Below are 26,180 nucleotides of genomic sequence, written 5' to 3'. Positions count from 1 at the left end.
CTTTCATTTGCTGGTTGTCATATGTGAGAAAGAATTATAGCAATTTGACTCTGCCTGAATTCTATCAGATCTGAAAGACAGGAAAAAAACCTTTCCTTTTTAAACTCAGTTTAAAAAAGGAAACACTGACATGCTTGTTACTACAATTCATCCTTCCTCTCTCCCCAAAATTTATGCATGCCTTTGGATCAATAAAACTGTTCATTTTTCTAAATTCCTAGCATACCTTTTCATGGATATTGTTCATAGACTTCAGTTTTCTTGTTGCTTGGATACAAATTGTTTTTAAGTTCTAGTCTTAGTGCACTCATTAAAGATTATTCCTGCCACAAAGTAAAACTGATTGCTAAACAACGGCACAACAGAAAAAGTCCCTGAAAAATTATGAAGGATAGAGGTATGCCACTAGTGTTAAGCATTAAAACAAATGGAAACTCAGTGGAAGCTGGAGAGATAGAAAAGAGGACAGACCAAACTTAAGCTCTTCCTATCTACATTCCTTTGTTGACAATGCAGATATGTTTTGAGATAATGAAATCCATATCGGTGTTTTTTGTAATTGGGAAAGAGTAATTTGATGACTGAAGAGTGAAATTCAGTGACTTTCTTAAGTATGTCTCTAAGTTAAAGCCTGTGTGTTGTAGTATAATGGAAATGCTGAAAACTTGTATTGAACTTAAGTAGTAAATCATAATAGATAGTTCTATTAATTAAGCCATTAAATTATTAATTTATTATATAAAACCAAAATGTTTTATTGTATACTCAACTTGGAAATCCTACTTCCACTCTTGTAATTTCAGTGACAACATTTAATTGTATAAAGTGGTTATCTCAATTATTGACATGATTTAGAGCCATTGTGATTATATGTGAGATTTAAAAAAACAACTCCACAAAAGACAGGCCAACTTTAAAGGAAAAGTATGCAGTAGGTGCTATTAATTAATGAAATGCAGAGAAGTTACATTAAGTAACATTGGGTGAACATCTTTGGTCATGTACAGTGAAATAACCATGTGTTTTGCTGGAAGAATTATATTATTCTCCTAGTCCTCAATAAATAAGCATGCTATTCAAAACATCCAGTGTAAAAAACTTCAAGAAAAAGAAGAAACATTTATATTAGCTCTTTTATATGCTATTAAGTGTTTTAAGGAAGATTGCATGTTCAGCTGTAGGTATTGGATTGTTGTTTAATAATGCAAAGTTTCTGCTTCTGGTTTTGCTATCAATTTATCAACTTGAACAAGTACATGCATCTTCAGGTTTTCTCTATTGAAATACTATTGTATTTTTCAGTTCTACAAGCATGTCGTGCAGAGTGTTGAGAAATTCATTCAAAAGGTAAGTCAGTTAAGTGGGGGTTTAGGTACACACATGGGTTAATATTTTTAGCACATATTAGTTTATTTCCATTGTTAGTCACATTCATTTTTTGCTAATAATTAGCAGCAGATCATAACCTATGATGCAGAATGACAAATACTTTGTTCCCATTTCGTTCAAATCTCATTTCCTTGGAATTACTGTAGACACTGTTTTAAGACTACTTTTGTGTGTGTTTATTTAATGTTAAAAGAGACTGTCAGTGAACAGCTAACAGCAAAACAATTGGCAGTTGTTTGGCTAGTGACAGTTGCTTTTGCTTTTCTGCCAGGTTTTCCCATTGATTTTAAAGCTGAAGGAAAGATGACCTTCAGCCTCAACTTTTTTGTAGCAGGAGATGTAGTGTTTCAGTTGGTGCTCCTTGCAAGTAAATTAAGACAAAAAATATTTATATGGCTAGACTAGAATTACTTTTTGGGAAGATGGTAGTATTAATTTAAAGATTCTCTCTAGCAAAGAAATTGATAGCACTTCATTTTCTTGCAACAGTTCTTGGGTAACAGTTCTTGGGTAAAACTGCATTTTGCTTCCAGTTGGAAATGCATGGATTCAAATTTGTGAGTCTTCCCTGCTTATCTGTGTTGTACCTGATTGTTTGGTTGGTCATTTTGGTATTGAATTTCTTCTCTCTTTATAAATAGCAGTAAATTATGTTTTTTTGCAATTTTGTTTTGACAAACAAGCTAGAGAAGTTAGGCTGTTAATGTTGCAATGTTGGATGCGATTTTCCTTCTGTTACTCTTTTTACAAAGCAGCCTGGATTGCTCTGTATTAGTAACCTGTTCTGCTCATTAACTTTTATTCCTTGTTGCTCAGTGTACTCTGCAGTGGCTTTTGCCAGTGGCTGGACAGTGTAAACACATTTCAGCTTCAGCCTGGTATTGTTATCTGTGTCAGAAATATTTATGACTGAAATATTTAGGTACTAGTGCATCAGTCCTGTGTGAAAAAAGTGCCATGTATGTGTTTCAAAGCAGTAGCAACAATTTAGTGAAATGTGCCACTTATTAATAGACTCAAATAATAATAACTTTTTGCTTTAGTTGAATGAGAGATAAGTAGATAAAAGGTACATATTTGATATTAAAGGGCTTAAATTGTATGTCTGGAAAATAATTGGATGTTTTTCTGCAAAGCTCAAGATGACTGAGTCTTCCATTAAAATCTGCTGTAGACCTGACCAGAGTGATGTCAATGCCATCTCAGTCAGTTTGCTCTTCATCCTTTATAGCTCCAGAATTTTATTTCATAATTTTGTGAGGTTACTGAAACTTCAGATAAAATAATTGCCCATTACATTCTTCATTTCCTGACACTTAACTCACTGGTCTCTTGTTATTTTGGTTTTATTCTTTGATGAAAGATCACTTCAGAGGTCAAATGATCATGTTTCATATATGTGAGATTATTCCATTGGAGAGCCAGACTTAATTTCTTTGAGTAATCAAATTACCTTATTGATTACTCGCTCAAAAAGTAGGTAAATATTTGTGTGTAAAGGCTGTCCCATCTGAGATTAGGGATATGCAGGTTCACTGCCCCAGTTTTAATTTTTATTTAATTTTTCATTTGTATTTTATTGCCTTTTCCATGTAATCTATATTAATACATTATTATCATAGTTTGCTTTATGTGCTGTGTTTTAAAATACTTAACCTATTGTATATCCTGAGTTTTCACTTTAAATATCTGTGAGCTTTATTAATTTGAATATTGTGAAAAGTTGTATACTTGTCTGTTTTGTATGCAGAATACTCTTGTTTAATGATTTAAATAAAATTTCGGAAGCTACAGTACATTGAAGTGATTTTCTGAAGACAGTGTATTATATCGAATTTAAACTTAATGATGCACATATATTCCAAAAAGGATGCCACACACATTCCAAAAAAAGAAGAATATCATACTTAAATACATTGAAGAAAGGCAAATCAATGCTTTTCAAAACAGAACATTTGTATATAGGGCACAATAAAATTAATATTCTGAATTGTTTGTTTGGCACTTTATTAAAGATTATTAACTTAGTGTGTTGCATAATATGTCTGCAGGACCAGAGAGGAAAAGGGTGTCCTTTCCCATGTTTTCTATAACACTTGTGTGTTACACACCCAATCTTTATTAAGTGAATCCATAGCATAATGTATTCTGATGATGACTTTATTATGTTTTTGGACCATGTTTTGTTCTGTCTTAAAACTGGTTGCAGTGATGTGGTGCAATTAGTTTGCAATCAAAAGACAAAAATCTTAGCATTAGTTGTTAAGAAAGTAAAATTAGTATTAATTAGTATTTTAGTTAGCAGACATGCCTTATAAATATCATAGTGTTTGTAAATTATGCAAATTATCCAGAGTTGTAAAATAAATATCATTGTTATATTCTCAACCAAACAGATGTCCCCATAAATGTGTTTTCTTCTGCAGGGGAGGATATACCATACCCTAATTACAACAATGTAAAATAAAGTAAACAAATTTTAATTTTAATGTTTTCTTTGATCATAAAGAAGGAAAAAATTACCCTGAATTACGTTTACAGCTGCTCCAAATTTATTATCAAGAATTTGGTCATGCTTTATGCAGTACTTTTAAAATAGAGTGTACATTTTAAAAGGCTATGTGGTTTGCGTGATAATTTTTTCAATAGATTGATTTTTAAAAGTTAATTCTTTAGCAGTAAGAAACTGATTTTACACCTTTTACGTATCTTCAGAATGCACATGGATGTGATAATTTAAACCTTAGAGATTAGAAGCTTTTTGAGAAAGTTTCATTTTCTGGGACAGTTCATTAGAGAACATCTCAGTATACTTGGACACCCTTAAGAATTAGAGAGGATTATTTATATGTCACTCTAAGTTTTCTTGCTTTTGAGTGTTTGAATCTCTGCAGTGGAGATTCTCATGCAGTTTCATGTAAAACTATGTATTTAGAAATTATCTATTTGTTTACATCTTTCTTTTCTGGGAGGAGAAATATGATTGATAGTGATGTTCACCAACGAGGTCAAAGAAGTGGCAACCTGTGTAGCCAATCTTTTGCCTTCTGATCAAAGTGTGTATAAGATGGAGTCAGAAAATTAAAATGGAGCTTTCCTGCCTGACCTTCTGCTGCCTGCCTCGTCCTTTGTGTGTCAGAAATAGGGACATTTATATTTACTCTGCCTTTAATGGTTTTGGTAATTTTTCACATATGCTCCTTTTAAATTACCATTCTTTATAGTGCAAACCAGAGTACAAGGTGCCTGGTCTGTATGTCATTGACTCCATTGTGAGACAGTCCCGGCATCAGTTTGGACAAGAAAAGGATGTATTTGCGCCAAGATTCAGCAATAACATCATCAGCACTTTCCAGAACTTGTACCGTTGTCCTGGTGATGACAAGGTAAGCCACTTAAAGATCTTTCTAGCTTAAACAATCTTTAGTGTATCATCTATAAAGAATAAAGATTTTAATCTCTTTTAATTTTCTCCTTGCTGAAGGGGATCTACTTATAAACTTGCACTGTATATGTATTTCTTAATGTTACTTGTCTTAGTGTAGGGATTGGAAAGATACATCCAATGAGATTAATTAGAGTTTTGAAAAGGTTGTCTTTCCTTTCATTCTATGATCATCCAGCAGCTGAATAAGATTTAACTTGAACAGTTTGACTCAGTAGTTCAGCTGTTCCCTTGGATCATAGTAGTTGAGATAACCACCAAATTCTGATTCTAAAAGATTGGCTGGAAATAGCTGAGTGCAGGCAGTTTAACTTCCTTCATATTTGTCTCTAGTTGTAAAATAGGTAGTGTTTCTTCTTACCAAATAACTGCAAAAAAGATGGGGAATGTTAAGGGCTTCATCTTCACAGAATTTTATGTAATAGAGTCATTAGGCAAAGTAGTAAGTGAGGCTGGATGCTTCAGGTAGAGTTATATTTAAAATAGTTACATGCATTCCTACAGCCATATTTTTCAACCAGGGAAATGACAACTCAAGGCATCTATGGAAGGTGATTAAGGCACATTCAGCCATTGTGTTGTCTTAGGATTTCTGTCTTTTTAGAGTGGTTAGGACCTTTGCAGGAAAATGTGTTGGGGCCTGCAAATTTTACTTGGTTAGATCAACTTGGCTAAGGATGTCTGTCTTCTCTTCTTCAACTGAGTTCTGAAGTGTTGCTGAACAGGTTATTTGAGTTAAATGACATTTTTCCAGTCTGGTGTTGGGTTTTCTGTCTGATTAACTTGTGCTGCTTCAATCCCACAGTGTTTTACTGTGTTTCTTTATAAATAGGCATGATTTTTTATATTTTTATTCATTCAATTGTATTCCTTTAGCAGTATTAGTGTGATTTGTAAACTCATTTAGCTTGCTACTTTGGGAAATATATTAATACAGAAATAGCCTGGTGTATTGATGAAAGAGAGGTTGGAGCAAAGATGGATGCAAGTACTCGGTTTGTGTCTCGTTTTAAAAAATATATAGTAAATTTATTGTAGGCTATGAAATAGCACTACTTGTCCTGTGATGTTTCAATGCATGGCAATTAATATATTGCATTAGAGGTGTTTGATGTGAAGAGAGTTAGTAAAACCTAGTCTATTTAGTATCCACAAAAGTCCTGTCAGACTAATTTCTAGGATATTTTTCACTTCAGAGTAAAATTGTAATTTTCATTCCTGAATCTTACTGCTGTGTTGCATAGGGATTCAATATTATTGGAAGGTCTTTGTGCTGTGAAACTAGTTATCCTATACATTGCCTAGCAAAAAAATGAGCTGTCAGAAACCAAGGTATGTACCTGGTTTGTAACATTTTGATGTTTAATCTCATTGAAAGGCATAATGGAGAAACACAGCAGTTATTTTCATACGAGCCAATGTAGAATTTGTTCTTAAATCAAGCAGAAATGCAGTAACATTTCATTTAAAGTAACAACAAAAACACCTCATTGATTCCTTTGTCTGGCCCAGAGAAAGTGCAAGGTGCGGGTAGACACTGAGCCACAGAACCAGTTTTATATTCCTGTTCTGGAGAGATGAGGGAAGTTAGAGCCTCTGGTGGACTTGGCAAGGACTGCTTATAATATAGACTTCAAAGAAGAAGGGCTTGAAATGCTGTGTGGAAGCCTTCAGAGATTTGTTTTAAGGGAACTCTAAATTGCATCTTCCGTGCAGTGAAAATTCAGCACTTCTCTCTATTATTAGGTATCCTCTTGTAGTTCTGGGCATACAGACTTCTTTTCCTTTGTTTTGAACACTATGGCTAAGTGCTCTATGTTCTTGGTTTATAGAACTCAAGTAATTAAACCACCTTTGTGACAGCAAATACCAGTTCCTATGAAGAATTTCCTGCTCTTTGTAATGCAACTGATTTTTTTCCCCAAAATAAAGCAAAATATTTTCTTTTGGTGGAAGTGAATTTTTTTGAAAAACAGTCTAGAAGCAGATCAAAATAATGATCTGTTTGGGATGTAAAGGAATGCTTCTATTGTAATAGAAAAAATGTATTAGGAATGTAAGCTGAACAATGAGTTACAGCTAATGAAATTGTATGAAGTCTTATTTTTGTGGGATTTTTTCATTCTCCATGATCCACCTTTTTTAATATTACTATGTATTTTCAATAGACAGGTAATGGTATTGAAGTTTAAACCTTTAAATTCCTCACTTCATCGAGAGAGCTTGCAAAATATGAAGCTGCTTTTCTAATAAAACTGTTTAGCAGTCTTAGTAGTATATGCCCATTTTTCAGTTCACATAAATGGTTTTGGTTCATAGGCAGAAAAGAATTGCATTTATATATGTTAACTATAAAAAAATAGGAGACTAATAATTCATTATTTTAATTAATAAGAATGCTTTAAAATACATCCTTAAAATAATTTTCCTTCCATGTCATCTTCCAGGAATAAAGGCACATTTTTGATTGACAGAACGTTGTCAACTGTGTGCAGTAGCTCTTTGTTGTTGCTTGAGATCAGTCTCAGGTTCATAGTTTAGACATCTTTGGTGTGACCCAGTATAACTGTCCTTACTGTTTGCCAACCTAAAAGTCCTTCAGTCTAGACAAATTAAAGTTGCTAGCTAAGAATTCCATAATCAATAGCAACAAGAAAAATATGCATGACTCAGATCTTCTGTTTTTTCTTCATTTTAGAGTAAAATTGTTAGAGTGCTAAATTTATGGCAGAAGAATAATGTGTTCAAGAGTGAAATTATTCAGCCTCTCTTGGATATGGCAGCAGGAATTCCTCCTCCCGTGGTGACCCCTGTCTTGCCCAGCACTACAGCTGCTATGAGCAACAATACGCCAGGTAAACAAAACCAGATGGAAGTCACACTTAGAATCAAAACACTTCTGTCAGCTTTGGTATGTTGCTTGTTAACATTATGAAATATCTCACTTGAATGCTAGGAAGGAGTATGTTACAGACACCATCAAGATCAGGAAAATATCATCAAAATCAGGAAAATTATCAATGTGAACTTGATCATTTTGTGCTCTGAGCATCTGCCTTTCTTATGTAGGTAGATGGCAGGAAAATGGATTTTTAACTTTTCTCTTCATCAAAATTTTTCTTTTGAGGTTGGGATATTTGGGAAACTGGCCAGATAGGAATGGCTTTTGGCACCTGCTTTTGTAATGCATCATGCTGATCCCATGCTTAAAAGCAATGAGATGGACAAATTCACCTTGGTTTTCATTGGCAAAGCAAATATGTGAGATTTTCAGATCTTGGAGTGCCTTTTCTGCATCTCCCATCTCAATATTTTTTTATTTTTCTGTAGTATGACTATATTAAATCGTTGGAATCGTAAGTCTTAACTTCTGATGCAAATTGACTTTTAAAACTAACTCTAATCTAGTCATATTTAGCATTCATTGGTGTATCTCTACTTCTGAGCCATAAATGCAAAAGTATTTGCAAGTATGGAGGATTCTTGGCATGAAACTAATTATCAGAGTGCTGATTTAGTCTGAGTGTTTCTCTTGAGAAAAAAAATAAAGCAAACAATCCTCATGAATCCAGCTGATGCAGGTTGAAATTTTTAGTAGAATCTTTAAGACTCCTCCTTGGGATAAAGTGCAAGTCCAATGAGATTCGGACTAGCAGACAAGTAGATTGCTAACAATTTTTTTTTGGTATATGTAGTTTCCACTGAATATTTTGGAATACTATGTGAAACCTATTTGTTTTGCCTTCATCAGTGTTTTTGTTAGTAGTCCCAATAGGTCGATAGTGAAAAGAACTGTGAACTACACTAACACAAAGCAATTCTGCTACTTGAGGAATGTCGATGTGAGTCTGTGTTATTTCTGTGTGCTCTACGTATATGTCAGAAAAGTGGTTTCAATTTATGTGTTTTCTCAGTGTTTAATAACAGCAGGTTTTTTTCTTCTCTATTTTTAGTTTCTGTGTTAAAATATTTTGGCATATCGATTTTTCTATTTTTTAGGTACACCTGTGACTCCAGTTACCCCAGCCAATGTGGCGCAGAGTTTACCTGATCCTTGGGTATCTCAGATTGCTAACACAGACACCCTGGCTGCTGTTGCACAGATTTTACAGAGTCCTCAAGGCCAACAGGTAACTATTTTGTAGACAGTTACACTGTAGACTGTCTGATACTTTGTGTCTTTAAGGTACAGGTAAGGAATACTTTCCTGAGCTCTCTTTTATTTATATCTAGTGTCCATGTTAACTTTCCCATGAGATTGTTCATCACAAGTAAGTTCCAGGTCAATTAACACTCCATGTTACCTTTTGTAGCCCTGTTTAAAGCCAGCACCTTTAGAGCCTTAAAAGTGTCTTAGAAGGTGATTTTCAGATAAGATGGTCTGTAATACATACTTGTCTATATAGATGATAAGTACAGATTTACTGCAGATGACTAAATCAAGAACAACAATAAGGTTTTGTGGATAGAGATATAAAATAGAATGCAACTTAAAGCATATGTCTCTGTTGAATGTCTGAAGAAAAGCTAAACATGGTGCAGAATTACAGAATGGGAGCAAACTTCTTCGGGAAGTGTACTATGTATTGATTTCACTTTTTATCTTTCCATCTAAACATAGATTTTATTTTGTAGCATTCAAAAATAAGATTTTGGAAGTTATTATGTTCTTCAGTTTTTAAATGCTCAACTGCAAAAATGTCTTGATGTCCAGCATAACAAGAACTGCTTGTCCTCATAACCTGCAGATACACAAGTTAAGCAGACACAATTGGCTTTCTGTAAAAATGTAGATAATTTTTCAGTCTGTGCTAGAGCTATGATTTTTATTTGGACTGAAGTGGTTTTACCTGCTGGCATACTAAACAAAAATCTCATACATATGAATGAGAAGCAGTGGCCAGTGAAAGCTCTGTTTTTTACAGTATTTAGCTAACTAGAATTGTCTGTAATTATTCGTAAGTCAACTGAGGGAATATTTTTATCTGATTACTTTGGAAGAAACAAAATCACTGAAAAGTGAAGCACAATGAGTTTGTGGGGTGCTTTGTGAAATATGAACAAAAAAATAGTGGACAAGCTCTTAAACAAGGAAAGGATATGAAATGGGAGTGGTAAATATGTGGAAAGTCAGTGAGGTACTTTTAAAGATTGTTGCTTAGAGAATATAGAAAAAGAAAATGAAACAAGAGAAAAAAAACAAATAGAGAAGGGAATTCGAATTTTAAAGAAAGTATATCACAAAGAAATAACATTTGGATATTTAACTCAAAATAGTCTTAAGCAGAAGAGAAGAGACAGACTGGGTGCACAATAAATATGTACGTGCAGATGTCTAGGATTGATAGAGGAACTATGGTATTTGCCTACATCCTGTCCATCTCTTTCCTTGTTCTCCAAACCATTCCATCTGCCACAACCACCCCCTGCCTCCCCAGCTCCAAAGACCTTGATTTAATCCTACAGTTGTGTTTTATGGGTGAGAATGCATGCAGGTAAATGGAGAGTCTAGGCATAAGAGAGGGCTAACTAAGAAAGATGTGACCAACAAGAATGTGAAAACAGCAAGAATGGTGCCCACGCAGGATTTTTTCACTCTAGGGTCTCCATCTCTGCCTCTTCAGTTTGATTCCTTCCTACTGAGAGCAATGCACAGGCTGGAGCAGTGGTATCAGACAAAAGAGGGCAAGGGGAGAACTCTTCAGCTTTGCCTATTGCAGTAATCAGGGAAAGCTCTTGCTGAGGTAGAACAATTGAAGCCTTTTCAGAGGCTCTGCTGTGTAAGAAATCTGTATAACTTTTTAAAAGAACAGGGAAAATTGTTTCACACTATCAGAAAATAACTCTAAAACAATATTGAAAAAGGGTCACACATTTTTGATGCGTTGTGGAAAAGAAATTCAACCTAATCGGTTTACAAAGTTTCTAGTGAAGGGAGGGGTTGAACCCTTTGAGGGTTCAGTGGGGAAACCTATATGAGTTGAAGGTAAGGGTAATCAGGGACTTATGTCAGCAAGTTTGAACTACCTGAATATGCTCAACCTTTTTTCCACAAATATTTAAAGATAAGACTCTAGGGATTTATCAGGAGGAATGTCAAAGAACTGCTTCCTCTAATTCCACAGTGATTTAGGAGATCTTCTTTCCATAGAGTTAATATTTCTTAAGGCAAATCTGCAAAATTTTGTGGAAGCATCCCTATCCAACAGATAAACTGATCTCCACATGAAAAAAGCCTTTTATTTCCTCATTAGGACAGCTTCTCTAGAAGATTATCTACAGATAGAAATTTGAAGTAAGAAAATCAAGATAGACCAAGTGATTGGTTTGTACATTTGCTTTTTATGTTTCATTAACATAGCAAGAGAACTGTATTCTATCAACCCACACCTGAGTTTTACCATGAGATTTCACTTGTGGCTTGTGCAGAGACACTGGTGCAAGCTCTCCCTATGAACAGGTTGCATTGGCATAAAGTGGAGCTTGCCACAGAGCAGTTCTTTTCTCTGTACAGATGTTGTTACAGGACACAGATTATCCTACTATAGGTGGGCCCTTAGGAAGCTGGAGTAGGCTAACAGATTTTTTTCAGGTCAAAAGGAATCAAACTGGAGAAACAGAAGAGGGGGAACCCTAGAAAGCAGGAAATCCTGAGTGGTGACTGGCATCATCATGCAACCTGTCAGAGCAAGTTAGGAAGAAGAAGCATCTGCCTATCTTATCAGCCCCAGAAAACAAATTAGCCAGTAAGTGGGAACAAAATTTGCTGTAAATGAAAACAAATTAAGACAAAATAATAGCCATAGGTTAGATGATACTTCATTCCTGGGAGTTTTTTTAGTAAGTGGAAGGGGAAAAGTCTACTTCGTACTTTGTTTTTTTTGCTTTTAAAAAATCTTGTTCAATGTATTTGTTATCTTTTCTCTTTTAGCTTCAGCAGTTGATACAGACACTGCAGATACAGCAGCAGAAACCTCAGCCTTCGCTACTTCAAGCCCTGGATGCGGGTCTTGTCGTCCAGTTACAGGCCCTCACAGCACAACTCACAGCTGCAGCTGCTGCTGCTAACACACTTAATCCACTGGAACAGAGTGTCTCTTTTAATAAGGTAGAAGTAGAATAAAAGAAATTGGAAAAAGTATTTATTTTTAAAATATATGTGAGAAGTTCTTCTAGATTTTATTGTTTGACTTTGGGCATTTTAAAAATACATTAATATACTATAAAGTGCTACAGCTTAAAAATACAAAAAAACTGTCTAGACAGTACTGTAAATGAAAATACTAGTTTTATATGAGTTTAGTGCTAAATAGCACCTTGTAGAATAGCTGGGGTTGGAAGTTATTCAATATGGTTAAAAGTTATTCAATATGGTAATGGACTTGGTTTACAATTTAACAAAGTTAAGCCATTGTTACATATTTTTTCCCAGCCTTTGTAATACAGCAATGAGAATTGTTTCTTACAAGGTAATAAATGGAAAATATTCAGGAATTAATATACACTGTTTTCTCAGAAGAGTAAAAAGTTGTATTTGTAATTTTTTGCATTATGAAGTACGTTCCAAGAAAACTTTAATCTTAGCCACAAAATGATGTAAGTGAATAAATAAGCCTGTAGACAAACTTCTGTGGCAAAAAAAACCAAAACCCACCAAAAATCCCAAACACTAACCACCCCTCCCCAACTCCCCCAAAAAAAAAAAAAAAAAAAAAAAAAGACAAGAACCCCAGAACCAAACTATAAACAAAACCAGAACACAGGAATTTACGAATACTAATATAGTTGCATGCCAGGTAGCAAAAACCAATTCCAGTCATAGTAGTATAATACCTATAATAAAGAAAAGGAAGAACTTCTGTTCAAAGAATTATTACCAACTAACTGAAGAAATAAATAAACATTGTTCTATTATCTTTGGAAGAAACAGTTTGTGTGTTCATAATCTCTGTAGGATTGTTCTGGAGTGAATAAATAGTAAGAATAAAAAAGTTAGAGAAGCAAAAAAACCCTTTTTATTTTTCCTTCAGATAATCTCTTTTTATTGAAAGTAATGCAGCTGTAAAAATAAGTCAAGAAAAGAATCACCTATGCTTGTGCTATACTACAGCTGTAACTATCAACTTGAGAAGGGTGTAATCCCAGGGAATGAATGCATCAGTTGATAGGGACTGCTGTAATATTTACATACAGAAAGTATTTTATAGTACCGCATTATTCTGCAGACTTTAATTCCAGCATCTCCATGGATTTGTATATTCATAGATGTGGCTCTCTTGAATTTTGGACAGCTTAAATGAAATAAATTGTAGGAATTCACATTCTGATGAGATGTTTGTATACAGACATAAAAGAAAGGGCAGCTTTTATGTTAAAAAAACATTTATTAGTAATGTGATCCAAAGGAAACTGAAGCATAGTTTTCATTCCATGACATCATGTTTGTGAATTTGATAACAAATATAAACAGTGCAAGAAAATAATTTTGATGAATGCATAAATATCCATATTTTTTTTAAAAAAGTCCTATTTTGGCAGTTCTTCCAATCCTTTGTTTTCAATCTCTTCAGTCTGTAGTATCTTGTGTTACTTAAGTGTGCAAATTAATCTGCATTATGTGAAAAATTTTTTTGGCAACATTACATGGGCATGTTTTCTGATCTTGCTACAGAACCAAATACTTGTGTCACAGTAAAAAACAGTGGAAAACATTTCCTATGCATTTACCCTACTCCTTTTATTTTAATTTCCAAAGAGAATATCCTTATTCTGATGAAAAAAATTGTTTCCTTTCTAATAAACAGCTTTTTTTATGTCTTTAATCCTTTCTGTTGCTTTTTAAGAACATATTTTCTTCTTAGGTAATTAAAGTAACATATGTAGCACAAAGGGAAGGTTCTGTCCTTTTTATATATGTGTGTGTGTATAACATTAAATTTGGTATCCTAGTATTTAATTTGGTTTAATTTCTATTACTCTACTTTAGAGAGTATTCTTCTACAAACTATGTAAAAATCGAGCTCTTTCAGTTCAGATTTTTCATTTCAGTATGTCCGATGTTACTTAAACCAGATGTAAACAAAAATCATGCTGCACGTTTACCTGTCTTGGCTGAGAGTTCTCTTGTTTTCTCTGGCCTTGGTTAATCTAAATGTTTGTTTTGTTTGTCATGAACTGGTTACTAGTTTCTATTTATGTTTTTTTAGCCCTATAAATAGTACATATTCAGTTATTTTCCTTCCTGCTTTGTCATGATGGAAGATACATGATGATTATTAGTATTTTAAGTTTGAGGTTGTTTTTCTAAAATGCAAAATTTTTTTTCAGAGCAGCAGCATTTTATAAGTGCCTCACTGGAAAATATTCTAACAGTCCAAACAAAAAAGGCAGTCACCTTGCTGTAAATGGATTAGACATACATGGTGAAAGTTGTTCTTGATTTTGACATCCCATCTCACATTAGCTTGATGGTCTGTGTTTCTGTTGTGTTTTCTCAGAGACATTCAGTCTCTGAGACTGACATTCTCAGAGATATTCAGTCCCGCTTTCATAAATATTATATTGAGAAAAGTAGTTCTAAAAATTCTCAATTGATCAGTGATTGATCCATCTTCTAATTAGCTTATGCTTTGTTGTTCTTGTTGAACTCCAGTAATTGAGAGTAAATAGATTATCCTGAGAAAGAAAATGGGTTACTGAATTATCGTGACTTATTGCTGAAGATGTTTTTACCTTAGTATTTCAAAATGACTGGCATATGTTCTCATCCTCTTGGTTTTTTTCTCGTGAGATTAAGGTTTGAGAAGAAGTTATGATGGTTGCTAGTGTAGCATTAGCTCTGCTTTTCAGAAAACTTTCAAGGTGTGTAAAGATCCACAGGCATGGCTTTAATAGCATGGCTCTATCATTAGATAGTGAAAAAAAGGCAATCTCACTGACAAATAATATCTGTTGTATTTCTTTTGCTTGTTCCTTGGTTTTTCTCTTCAAGAAAGTAAAGTGCTACTAAAATACTTCTGAGCTTTTTAAAGTTGATGGACAAACTTTTTTACTTAAGCAGAACTCCAGTGTAGACATCTTCACCGATAACACAGGAAGTTTATCCAAGTTCGCCTCCTTGTCAGATTCCTTTCTTTTTATCCATTAGAAGGATTATTCCTCTTACATGATAACTGCTTGCTTTGATTTTTTTTTGCAGACTATGTGAGAAGTTGTTTTCAAGGAGCAGTATATTTGAAGGAATTCAGGTTGTCTAAATGACACGTGTGTGTGAAAAAACAGTAATTCTTTGTGAAGTAATCAAGCTGTAGGTCTTCTCTTGATATGAGCAGAGCAGTTTGATGATTACCAAAGGATTGAATAGTTGGCCTCTTCGTAGTAATTTCTTCTAATTAAAGGTACCATTACACAAAATTAATCTTTATTTCAGCTTTACTCCAAAGTAGCTCTTAGTTACTGTGGAAAGAACATGTAGTTGTTGCAACAGAGCTCAGGAAAGCTGGGCCAAGATTTGATGCACTCAAAAGTTTGGTAGCAATAGCAGTATGACATTTAATTTTCTATTCAGGTTATTTGCCAAACTTTTTTTTGTTGCTTTTTTAAGTTGAGAAATAAAAGCATCTTCCTATTGAAAAGGAAATATACATAAAGGCACATATAAGGAGTCTCCAGTAATGCTAACTTTGTTTTCTTCTAGAAGCTGATGGACAGGTTTGACTTTGGGGAAGAATCTGAACAAAATGAAGAGCCTAAAAAGGAAACTCCCTCTTCTCAATTGTAAGACCAAGCTATTTTTCTCATGGAAAATGGTAAAATTTGTCAGCTGCCAATTGAAAATTAGGATTAAGTAAGGCAAATACTGATTTCAGAACACAAGTACACTAAAACAGTAGGAAGAGACAGTTTTCTAAATTAACATACACATTTTACTCTTAAGTTTGTGTGCCAGAATATTTTTTGACTTTAGAATAAAGCTAGCATGTCCTTTGTTTTTATAGGTATATTTACAGAGTTGATGGGACTGTGATGATATTAGAAGGTGGACCTAGCTCCATTGTGATCATTATTTTACATTTTAGTTAAACAGAAACCCAGTTGTGAAGACTTATTTACTAACTGTTTTTAAACAAAGAGAAAAAGTGTAGGCTTTTTTTTTTTTTCTTTTTTAATTTAAGTTCTTTCATTTTAGGCCATTAGTACCAGAATCTGTGAACAACTCACTTTTTCACCAATTAGCTGAACAGCTACAGCAACAAAATTTAGAACATCTCAGACAACAGCTTCTGGAGCAGCAGCAGCCTCAAAAGGTAAGAACTCCATCTTGTGGCTGTTGTAGTAATTTATGTTCTCTGACTTAAAAAAGCATATTCAAGGATAAAAAAAACCTGTATTGTAACTGACAGTTTTCCTGTCATTAAAGTCTTTGTCAGTAGCTGACCATGTAACAGAAACTTGCAGAATTAGTGGGGGAAGTGGGAAAAAGTGCATAAAGCAGGAAAAAACCCTCAACTGACTGTGTGGAGAGTACATTTTGCTTCTCATAGGAAAAAGTATTCATTAGTTAAGTTAGACATGACTGTGCTTTGGCTGTTCAGCTCTTTATATATGGGAAAGAAAATGCTTTCCCATGCTTGCAGAAGGAATAAGGTGAGCAATGAAGTGATTACGCTCCTGTCTCTGAAGGAAGGACAAAATAGAGACTGTGGGTAACTTTAATCCCCCCAGGTTTTATGTCTTGACTAATAATTGATGAGATAATTCTGTTGAAGAATCTGAGCTAAAGAATAGTCACATATTTCCTAAGAAATTGTTCATTAAGAACTGGTGCTTGACATGACCCAAGGTTCTTTCTTAACTTTGTAGGAATTGTGTCCTCTCTTTGCTTAAGTAACTTGGCTTATTTCTAGTGAGATTAGTCCTCAGTACTTAACTGTTCTTTTCCCCTCCTGATCCCATTAAAAAAACCCCAAAAACAACGAAACAAACAAAAGTATTTTGTCTTGATCCTGGCCAGGTGGATGTACTCTGGAGTATTTGGATCTGGTTTCACAGGAAAATAGAAATCTCAGATTTCCAATCTCAGAAAAAAAAGACAAGGGATCACAAATTTAACAAACATCTGTTTGAGATTTTAGTTCAAGCTGTGCAATGGTGAAGTCTTAGAACCATTGAAAAGTCAGGAGTGGAAGTGACCTTAGGATCATCAAGTCCAGCTGTCAACCAGCACTGCCACTGTAACCCCTGAACCACTAAACTGCATCACCAGCCCAGATCCAGATACCTCTTGAATTCCACCAGGGATGGTGACCCCACCACCTCCCTGAACAATCTATTCCACTGCCTGAGCCTTCAATCTGAATCTCAGCTTTCAGTCAAGGATGCCATTTAAGCTTTGAATTTGAGACTTTCATAAGTTAATTTTTACGAGATACTCTTTCTTTATTGCTTTATTATTCCATTTTATTTTCATTTCTCATTTAAGTGTAGTAAATGAAAAAGAACATACAACATAGCTACAAACCAAATAGTTTTGGGTCTTGGTGGATATCTAGTTATTTCTGTCTTTAAACACTAAAAAGGAGTAAAGCATTGAAGAATGATCTGTTTGAGGAGCTTTTGATGTTTCATATTAAAAAGGAACTGTTTAATTTGAAAATAAAAATTTTGAATGCCTACCTTATTGTAAAATAACCAAAATCAAAGTTTACAATACATTTATGAGTAGAACATTTACTTGATTCTCCCCTTCCTATTTAATTTTCTATTACAAGACCTGATAAATTTTCCCTTCAGATTCAGTCTTGTCTAGTCACTATGGAGAGAAAGTTTTATTTTCACCTTGATAACAGCTAAAAGATACAAACTGCTGGTGGAACTACTTTGTAGTGACTGCAGTATGTTATAGGTAATATTTTCTTTAGTTCTATGTGTAAGTTTCATTGAGAAAGATCAAAGAGAAAGAGAAGGAAAGATAAAACACAAAACAAAATTATTAGGCATCTGGTGAGCAGAGGGAAAGGAGAGGACAGAAGATAAAAACAGAAAGAGCAACAAGAATTGTAGGCATTGATATCAAGAAACAGATGGTTGAAGAATAATTAAATGTAAGGAAAATGAGGCCAAACATTCTGTCAGAAGGCAAATAAATTAACTGAATTATAGTAGAATATATTTTTACAAACTTATTATAAGATGTTTAAAAATATAAAGATAAAATTGTTACTACTAGTCATTCTGCTAACTTCCTGTAATTCTCTAGACAGATAGAACATATAGGATTTTTTTAAATTAAAAGTTAAAATATAGTGAGGATCACTGAAATGCTTACCTGCACTAATAGATTATAGATTTTAAATGGCTTTTCAAAATTGTTCTAATGTAATTTCTGAGTATTTTAATTTCATTTATTCTAGTTACTGAATTTATCTTGTATCGTAGAGATATTTTTTTCAGATCTCTACTTTCAGGCAATGCACAGGCTGTTATAGCTTTTTCTCTACCAAATCATCAACACCTTGAGTATTCCACATTCATTAGTTTTGGTGTTTTCTCAGAACAGTTTATTTTGTTAGATCTCTTGAAATTGTCATTTTGACAAAAATGACATAGCTTCCTCCCTTATCTTTCAGTAGTTGCTTGTCCAAAATCATGCACTGTAAAGGAGTTCAGACTAGTGTAAAATTTTTAACTTGTTCAGTTGGTATTGCAAATACTTCTATTATATTAGTATCAAAATCATATTTATTTATGCATTGGGGACAGCCGGGTCTTTCAGGGTCACTGTACATACATATGGCTTGTTTGTCCTGTGAATTTCTGTTCTGAAGCAGCCAAATTAAGCAGTGAATTGTGTATTTTGTGTGTACTGTAGTTTATTGATTTAGCAAATAGATACTAATCTTTTGTAATCTTTTGTAGTCAGGAATATTAATTATTTCAAAGTTTTGTGTTTAAGGACGATACCATAAGGATGATACCGTAATGGAATGGATTCGGTTCACCTTTCATATTAATGGGAAGTGGGAATATTATTTTCATACAGTATTACATTTGTAATTGCAAGGGGCTTTTTGGTATATTATTAATTGTTATTTAGGCGAGCCCCGAGGAGAATCAAGAAGGAAATTTTGGTTCAGAGCACTCTGCATCACCATCACAAGGGAGTAGTCAACAGCAGTTTTTAGAAGTGGAAGCAAATGTAGATGATTCAATGGATATTCAGCAACAGGTAAAACTGTTTAAAATTTTATTACAGAAATTGAAAGGAAGACACATACTAACATGATTCCAAGTTATATATATTGTGAGTATATTTAAGTGTTATTGAACATCTTTTATGTCTGACCTCAGGACATGGATATAGATGAAGGTCAGGATATTGCTGAAGAAGAGATTTTTGAACAAGAAGAAAAGAAATCAGCTGTTCGTTCAAGATCAAGAACCCGTTCAAGATCTCGTTCAAGGTTTCGTAATTACCTTTATTAAGTAAATGAAGTTTTTCTGAAAAAAAGTTGCAATTTGTGATTGTCAGTCTTAATTCTGTATTTTTCAAAAGGGTCGTATGCAGTTTTTGGCAATGAAAAGTCATGTTCATTAAATATTTTTGTGTTAGATGCGGACTTCTGGTATGATGACAGTTCATTTGCCATATCTGTGGTTTAACTGAAATTTTCTAAGACCTGTTCAGGTTACAGAAATAAGAAATAACTAACGCTAGCCAGCTGGGCAGGCTTTCTGTGCCAGAGAATTAGATACTGTAGATGTAGAACGTTTGGAATGTGCTTTGTTTTAAGGTGTATATTCTATTCCTCACCCAAATGGCATTAAGTTTATTTCCTGAAGTAGTTTTAGTGAATATAATGCAAATATCTGTGCAGTGCCTGAAGTTTGTAGTTAAAAGACTACTAAGTCAGAGTATTTTAACTCAGCATACTAAAATTAAGTATTTTTTAAGGTCACCAAGAAAACGAAGGTCTAGATCACGGTCTGGTTCTCGTAAGCGGAAACACAGAAAACGTTCACGCTCAAGATCAAGAGAAAGGAAGAGAAAGTCATCTCGGTCATACTCCAGTGAAAGAAGGGCTCGGGAAAGGGAAAAGGAACGTCAGAAAAAGGGATTGCCTCCTATACGGTCAAAAACACTAAGTGGTAAGTGGCACCTGCTTAAATGGAAGGATTACATGGAAAAAAGGCTTTGTTTTCACTGACAGAACAAGATTTATCTTAACTACTTATGTGTTTGTAAGTTTAATTTATTATGTTCCTTGCAACTCAGGGTACATCATGTCATCTTAGACAAGAACAAGTATCATACTGTTCTACTGATTTTTACTCACACTTGCACCATGGATTTTGCTTCTAAACAGAGAGCAGCAAAGGCTGTCTCTAAGTTACACTCTTCTTTAATGCTGTCTTTAACTTGGCATTTGAATGTGTCCAGCAGTTGGTCTGAAAATTGTTAAAATGTTGAAGTGTGTGGTGCACACTTTGAACACTTTGATGGATATCTTAGAAGCCTGGGTTTTAAAATGTTTACATTGTTTTTTAAATAGATTTTCAGAGGAATGTAGCGCCAATGCAGGTGGAATTTGCTAGTGTATGACAGACCATAATGGTGGTACCTTAAGAAAGTATTCAAAAATTAAGTGTGTTTTAGCCTCTATAGAGTGCTGCTGTGCACTGCTTTCATTTCGACAGAGAATTTACATACTAAAATAAAGGAAGGTAGTAGGAAGAAAAATAACTTCCTTCACACAGTTGCTTAAATCAAAGGGACTGTATTTTGAGAATTTAATTTTGTTTAGATAGGTTATAAACTGTTTCTGATATAGTTTTACATTTATCTTGTGTCTTAGAACTATATTGTTTATCTGACAAGCAGCTCACAACTTATTTTTGTAAAGGCAAGAGTGTTCTGTTCGCTTCACATTAATATTTTATATCATTCCAAGGTGAACTTTAAACTGGGGACTATTAAACTGTATTACAGTTTAGATGCACTTCTTTCCCCTTCTTCTCTGGTTTTTCACATGAAAAGAGACAAATCGGTTTTATGTAGATTTCTCCCAGCAGTCCACAAGGCAAGGAGCTATAATCAGAATGAATTCATTAGGTAAGTTAGACATGACTGTGCTGAGAGACAGAGATGTTAAGTAACCTAATGAACAGCAGCAGCATTTGAGGTCCTGTGAAGTTTAAAGGAGATACTAAGTAGGCTAAGAGAAGAAGTGGAAGCTTTGGGGGAAGTAAGTGATTAAATAAATAATTCACCTGACAAGTGTTCTACTTCATGAAATTTGTTCAGTGACAGCCACTACTACTACTTGCTGAGATCTGAAGAATTGTTTCGTAGAGCTTAACACCATGAGGTACAAAAGGGGTATCTACAAGCATGTAAGGAACAAGTTTTGTCCAAGAGAAATCTTACGACTGATCATTCTCAGCACTGCAGAGTACTGATGTCAATTGAAAATGTCAGTTGACAGAATGCACAGCTCTGGTTTCCATTTTGCTGCACCAGGATTGGTACAGAAAGGAGATGTGACGTATGAAGATAATGATGAAGAAATAATGTTTCCTTGGTTATGGATAGGGCAGACCAAGAAATCCAAGATGCGCATATATATTTGGGAGACAGAGGAATTTGACCCATGTGCATATGGTAGAAAGAAATCTTAGCTCATGTCAGTGAGTGTTTACATTTGGCAAGGAGGATGGGTGGACATTTGGAAGGCAGGAATCTGGGCTGGTGATGGAATTGACAAGAATCAGAAGCATCATGGATGTATTCAGCCTGATTGGCCTCAGATAAGTTTATCTTTCCAGGTTGTTGCCCATGGTAAATTAGTAGTATTGTTGCTATTTCAGGTGAAAATATGCAGTGCATAATACTGCAGTATTAAGTTCCATCTGTAATACACTTTTAGCCTGTTAGAGCTTAGTCTTACTTTGTTAAAATTGACTTGAATCCAAAAAGCATGTTTTTTTTTAATGGAAAGTAGAAGAGAAGTTTTGGGGTTTGGGTTTTGGGTTTTTTCCACAAGTAATTTATAATTCATTTTACTTTAGCTGAAAATCTACAGAATTTTATGGTTTTATTTCTGTGGAAAGAACTATTTTGTTTAAAGGAAAATGAAACAAGAAGAATGAACACCTGTGGTGAATGTTTCATGTTGTTTAACTCTTTATCATTTTTGTTAATGTACTTACTCTCTATATAGTAAGTAATAGATTCACTATTCTTGGGTTTTTATCAGTGATTGCATTCGTTCTATAGAGTATTTCAAAAGCTAACATTCAGTATTTTGATTGATGTGAATGTGTGTCTTGACAGTTTGCAGTACTACTCTTTGGGTAGGTCAAGTAGACAAGAAGGCTACGCAGCAAGACTTAACAAACTTGTTTGAAGAATTTGGACAAATAGAGTCAATTAATGTAAGTAAGCCTGTTGGTATGCTTTTTCAGGAATTTTAGACTAGAATTTTAGACATGCTTATGCCCCCAAATTCCTTATAGCTGCTTGAACTTGTATTTAGGAGACTTTTCTATCACAGTTTAAAATTTGTGGCCGTGGTATTTGCCACCTGATTTTGATCTACTTTGTGCTGGAGCACTGAAGACAGTACACTTCAAGGTAAATAGGCTCTTTCTAAGCTCTAGCACTTTATGCAGATTTGAAACCAGGGTTTAACTAAAAACCTGTGGTTGTTCTGGTTTAGTGATGTGTCAAGGAGCAGGCATAATTTCTTTTTTTGCCTAAGGACACATACAGATGTGTATCCACATTGTTCCTGGTTACTTTCCAAACTGAAGATTCCTTAAGTAGAATCTTTCTCAATAAAACATTTAGAAGAAAAGAAATTGTACTGTAAACAAATGCTTATTCTAAAATGTGACAGTTAAAAAGATGCTTATAATTGGGAAATACAAATCTCATTATTTAGATTAATTTAGAGTCAGGTGTTTAGAGTAGTACCTCAGTTGCTGATAATTAAAAGAAAGTATTTTTCTCCTAGAAAAGCACATCTGTCTACATGAGAGAACTGCGTTTTCCTATTGCTTCAGCAGTTTTAAAATGTTTCTTGTGCAATTTCATTAATTTCAGATAATACTTCTACTGTTTTCCTGTTGTGTTAATATGTTCAAATATGTAATTAATAAGGAATACTTTTTGTGACTTTACAGAATCTTGTAAAAAGTTTCACAAGCGAAAAAAAACAGCCTCATAGCCAGACATTTAAACCTCATTTTGATTTGCAGGGCCTCTCAATTAAGGAAAATAATGTAACAACCATACATGTCCAAGTGGCTGTTACATTTCAAAGGCAAACCATATTGTAGATAGTTCATCCTCTGCATTCCACAAAGCTTAAGTACCTAGAATAACAATTTATAGTTTAATGTGTTTAATGCAGTTCTTATAGAATATCTTTAAAGTCTGTCATCTTTCATGTTTGTTATGTTACTGTGTGCATTTAATCAATGTAAAAGCACACCAAGATTTTTGATTAAAATGGATTTAAGCAATTATCATACATAATATGTAAGCTTGCAAGATTACATGCTATGTCATACAATAAATAAAACATGCTATACATGCATAAATACAATAAAACATTAGGAAAAAACACATTCAGGAATGAGGAGTCTACCCTTCAAAAATGCTTTTAAACACTCTCTTGCTCCTCTGTGAGAGGTTATTGTTCTCACAGAGAATTTGGAGCTTAAGAAGAGGTAGCAACCTCTGCTTTTCTGAAGGTGTCATAATGTAGCTCTCAGTTTTTGTCCACCCCTTGTTCAAATCTTCCATGTCATTTTATAACACTCATTCTTCAGCTTGCTGCTGCTTCTTGAAAACATTGTAACTGAAGTAGCCTGCCAGTATCACTCTTAAGTTTTCTCAATGCCCAAACTCGTTAATATGGCCAGTTAAGGTAACAAAAAATTGTTTACAGTGTATGCCTTTCCTTCTATAGTATTGGTATTCAATTACTATTGTTACATAATCTGAAGAACTGATTTTCCTACTTTTTAAGACAACTGCTGTTTTTCCATAGATGATTCCCCCAAGAGGATGTGCTTATGTCTGTATGGTACATAGACAAGATGCATATCGTGCTCTTCAGAAGCTTAGTTCTGGGTCATACAAAATTGGATCTAAAATTATTAAGGTAAGGTGATTTTGATCTTAAGGACGCTGTCTGTGTCAAGCACAGTAAAATTTTACTATGATGATTTCAAATTTACATTCAAATGTACAATGTGGAGAAGAAGAATGAAGCAGTGAGGTGTAAACTGCTTTCTCTCTGTGTAAAATGCAGCTTTTAACAGACAATATGAAAGAAAAAAAAGAACATTGTGACTTGATATTTAGGAAACACCTGGACAATAGTTCATGTACGTACAGCCTAAGTCCTGTACCTGACCATTTGGGTCACTTAATACTAAATTTTATAGTAGTCTTAGAGTTAAGTATTTTATTAAATGTTATGGAGGTTTCTTCTACCTGCTTGATACTTTACGGTAAGTCCTTGAAATACTGTATTATTAATTTCCCCATATATATGTTAGCATTAATGTAGAACAAATTTCAGCTTTCTGATGTAATTAATCATCCACGTACCTGTTGTAGACACCAAGTAAAATTCTTGTAGGTTCATTTAAAATCCGAACATTGTTAAAACTTTTAATTAATAGGTGCTGAGGATTGAAGTGCAGTGATGGAAGTATGAAGGAAAATCTGAAATATTCTGTTCCCAGGTTTTGCGATTTAGCCAGATTGTCTGATTGGGTTTTATTTTCAGATTGCTTGGGCTTTGAATAAAGGTGTGAAAACAGAATACAAGCAATTCTGGGATGTGGATCTGGGAGTTTCCTATATTCCATGGGAGAAAGTGAAATTGGATGATTTGGAAGGCTTTGCTGAAGGTGGCATGATTGACCAGGAAACAGTAAATACAGGTACAGGCATTAACAGTTCTGATAGTTAGACAATGTGTTTATTTTGGTAATTGCAAATTCTCAGATGATTTATTGTTTAGGAAATACATACTCTTTTTTCATTTACATAGATTTTTCTAGCTCTTTGTTGGCAATACAAATGGCACTGTAATAATGAAATCTAGATTGTATTTTTAGATTAATAACTAGTTGATTGTCATGACAATGAAAAACTGGTGACAGAGGGTAATTAGTTTACACCAGTTAATAAAAGTTAGCATATTTTAAGAGTTATGAACTTCTTGTGCACTGGTATGTGAAATACTAATGTGTGTAGAAATTTTTATCTGCTTGTGATTACGAAAGTCTTATATTCAGGTATAAGTCTTAAGTTTAAGTTAGAACTTGTCCAGATAGGCACAGCTTAGCAGAACCTTATTATTCTTTCCATAACGTTAGAGAGACAGGAAAACAAGCAGTGTTAGACTTTATTCTGAAACTCAGTTGAACAGTTTGTTAGGTTTATGAAAATTTACTTGTACTATATTTTCTTGAAAGAGACCTATACCAAAATAAACAGTAGATGAAGACTTTTGCAATAGTGACAGTGATTTTTCAGGTCAAAATACAATCTTGCTTTGAGTGAAAATTGAGTATAAATGACAAAAATTAAAACATGTAGCATTACTGAAATACATTCACTATGTTACACTTAAAGTACAAAATTTTTGAAGAAATGGCAGATAAAAGAAATGGAGTTTGTGGTGAGGTTTGTTTAATATCAGGATTCTTTCTCATTTGCTGTTGCCAAGTGGTAACATACATATATTGGCTACAGGAGTTTTTAGAAAACAGGAGCATACTCTATATTGCAAATTATTAACAGAATGATTGGTGAATAAACTTGGCAAGTTTTGAAAAAACAGTTTGTATACAGGTAATATTAAACAGCATTTCAGGTAGATCAAGATATTTTATGTTCTTTAAAATACACAATAAATTGCACTCTTTTCTTCATAAGTTCGAGGGCTATTTGTAATAAGTCTCTGTAGATACTAGATTCAAATTTTTTGTTTAAGAAGGAAGAGGACTTTTTAATATCTAAACAAAAATAACCCATTAATTCTCTTTTTGTAATAAAATACATTATTTTTAAAGAGTGGGAAACAGCCAGAAGCTCAGAAGCTGCTAAAGAAAATACGCAAACAACGCAGAGTGCTACAGTTGATAAGAGTACCGTTATTACAACACAGACAGAAGCTTACACACAACCAGTCACTATGCTGCAGGTTGGTATTGTCTGAGTTTGCACAAGTCCCACAGAACTGGTGGGCAGACTTTTTATTCAGCACAGGTAAACTTTAATGCTGAGTTTAAGTGATCAAATATTTTTGATTTAAGTCCTGCA

At 34.0% G+C, this 26,180-nt stretch overlaps 1 protein-coding gene across 4 annotated transcripts in view; it reads left to right on the top strand.

Annotated features, from left to right (window-relative positions):
• The window catches only part of SCAF8 (SR-related CTD associated factor 8), an 87,958-nt gene that overhangs the window by 21,127 nt on the left and 40,651 nt on the right, over nt 1-26,180 (top strand). For 3 of the 4 annotated variants that reach the window (XM_083857998.1, XM_083857999.1, XM_083857997.1), the window contains exons 3-16: nt 1,303-1,347; nt 4,614-4,775; nt 7,533-7,689; nt 8,834-8,964; nt 11,766-11,942; nt 15,531-15,610; nt 16,023-16,140; nt 18,930-19,061; nt 19,184-19,296; nt 19,788-19,981; nt 22,167-22,267; nt 23,890-24,003; nt 24,637-24,793; nt 25,931-26,061. In XM_083857998.1, the coding sequence (XP_083714124.1) occupies nt 1,303-1,347; nt 4,614-4,775; nt 7,533-7,689; nt 8,834-8,964; nt 11,766-11,942; nt 15,531-15,610; nt 16,023-16,140; nt 18,930-19,061; nt 19,184-19,296; nt 19,788-19,981; nt 22,167-22,267; nt 23,890-24,003; nt 24,637-24,793; nt 25,931-26,061 (1,812 nt within the window). Of the gene's footprint in view, nt 1-1,302; nt 1,348-4,613; nt 4,776-7,532; nt 7,690-8,833; nt 8,965-11,514; nt 11,581-11,765; nt 11,943-15,530; nt 15,611-16,022; nt 16,141-18,929; nt 19,062-19,183; nt 19,297-19,787; nt 19,982-22,166; nt 22,268-23,889; nt 24,004-24,636; nt 24,794-25,930; nt 26,062-26,180 lie in introns of those variants that run through there. The other variant, XM_083858000.1, reaches the window with a different exon arrangement.

Source organism: Zosterops lateralis (genome assembly GCF_965231275.1).
Source record: "Zosterops lateralis genome assembly, chromosome: 3".
In the NCBI taxonomy this organism is placed as follows: Eukaryota; Metazoa; Chordata; class Aves; order Passeriformes; family Zosteropidae; genus Zosterops; species Zosterops lateralis.
The sequence above is the reverse complement of the archived record's forward strand: the minus strand, read 5'-3'. Positions and strand labels throughout refer to the sequence as shown.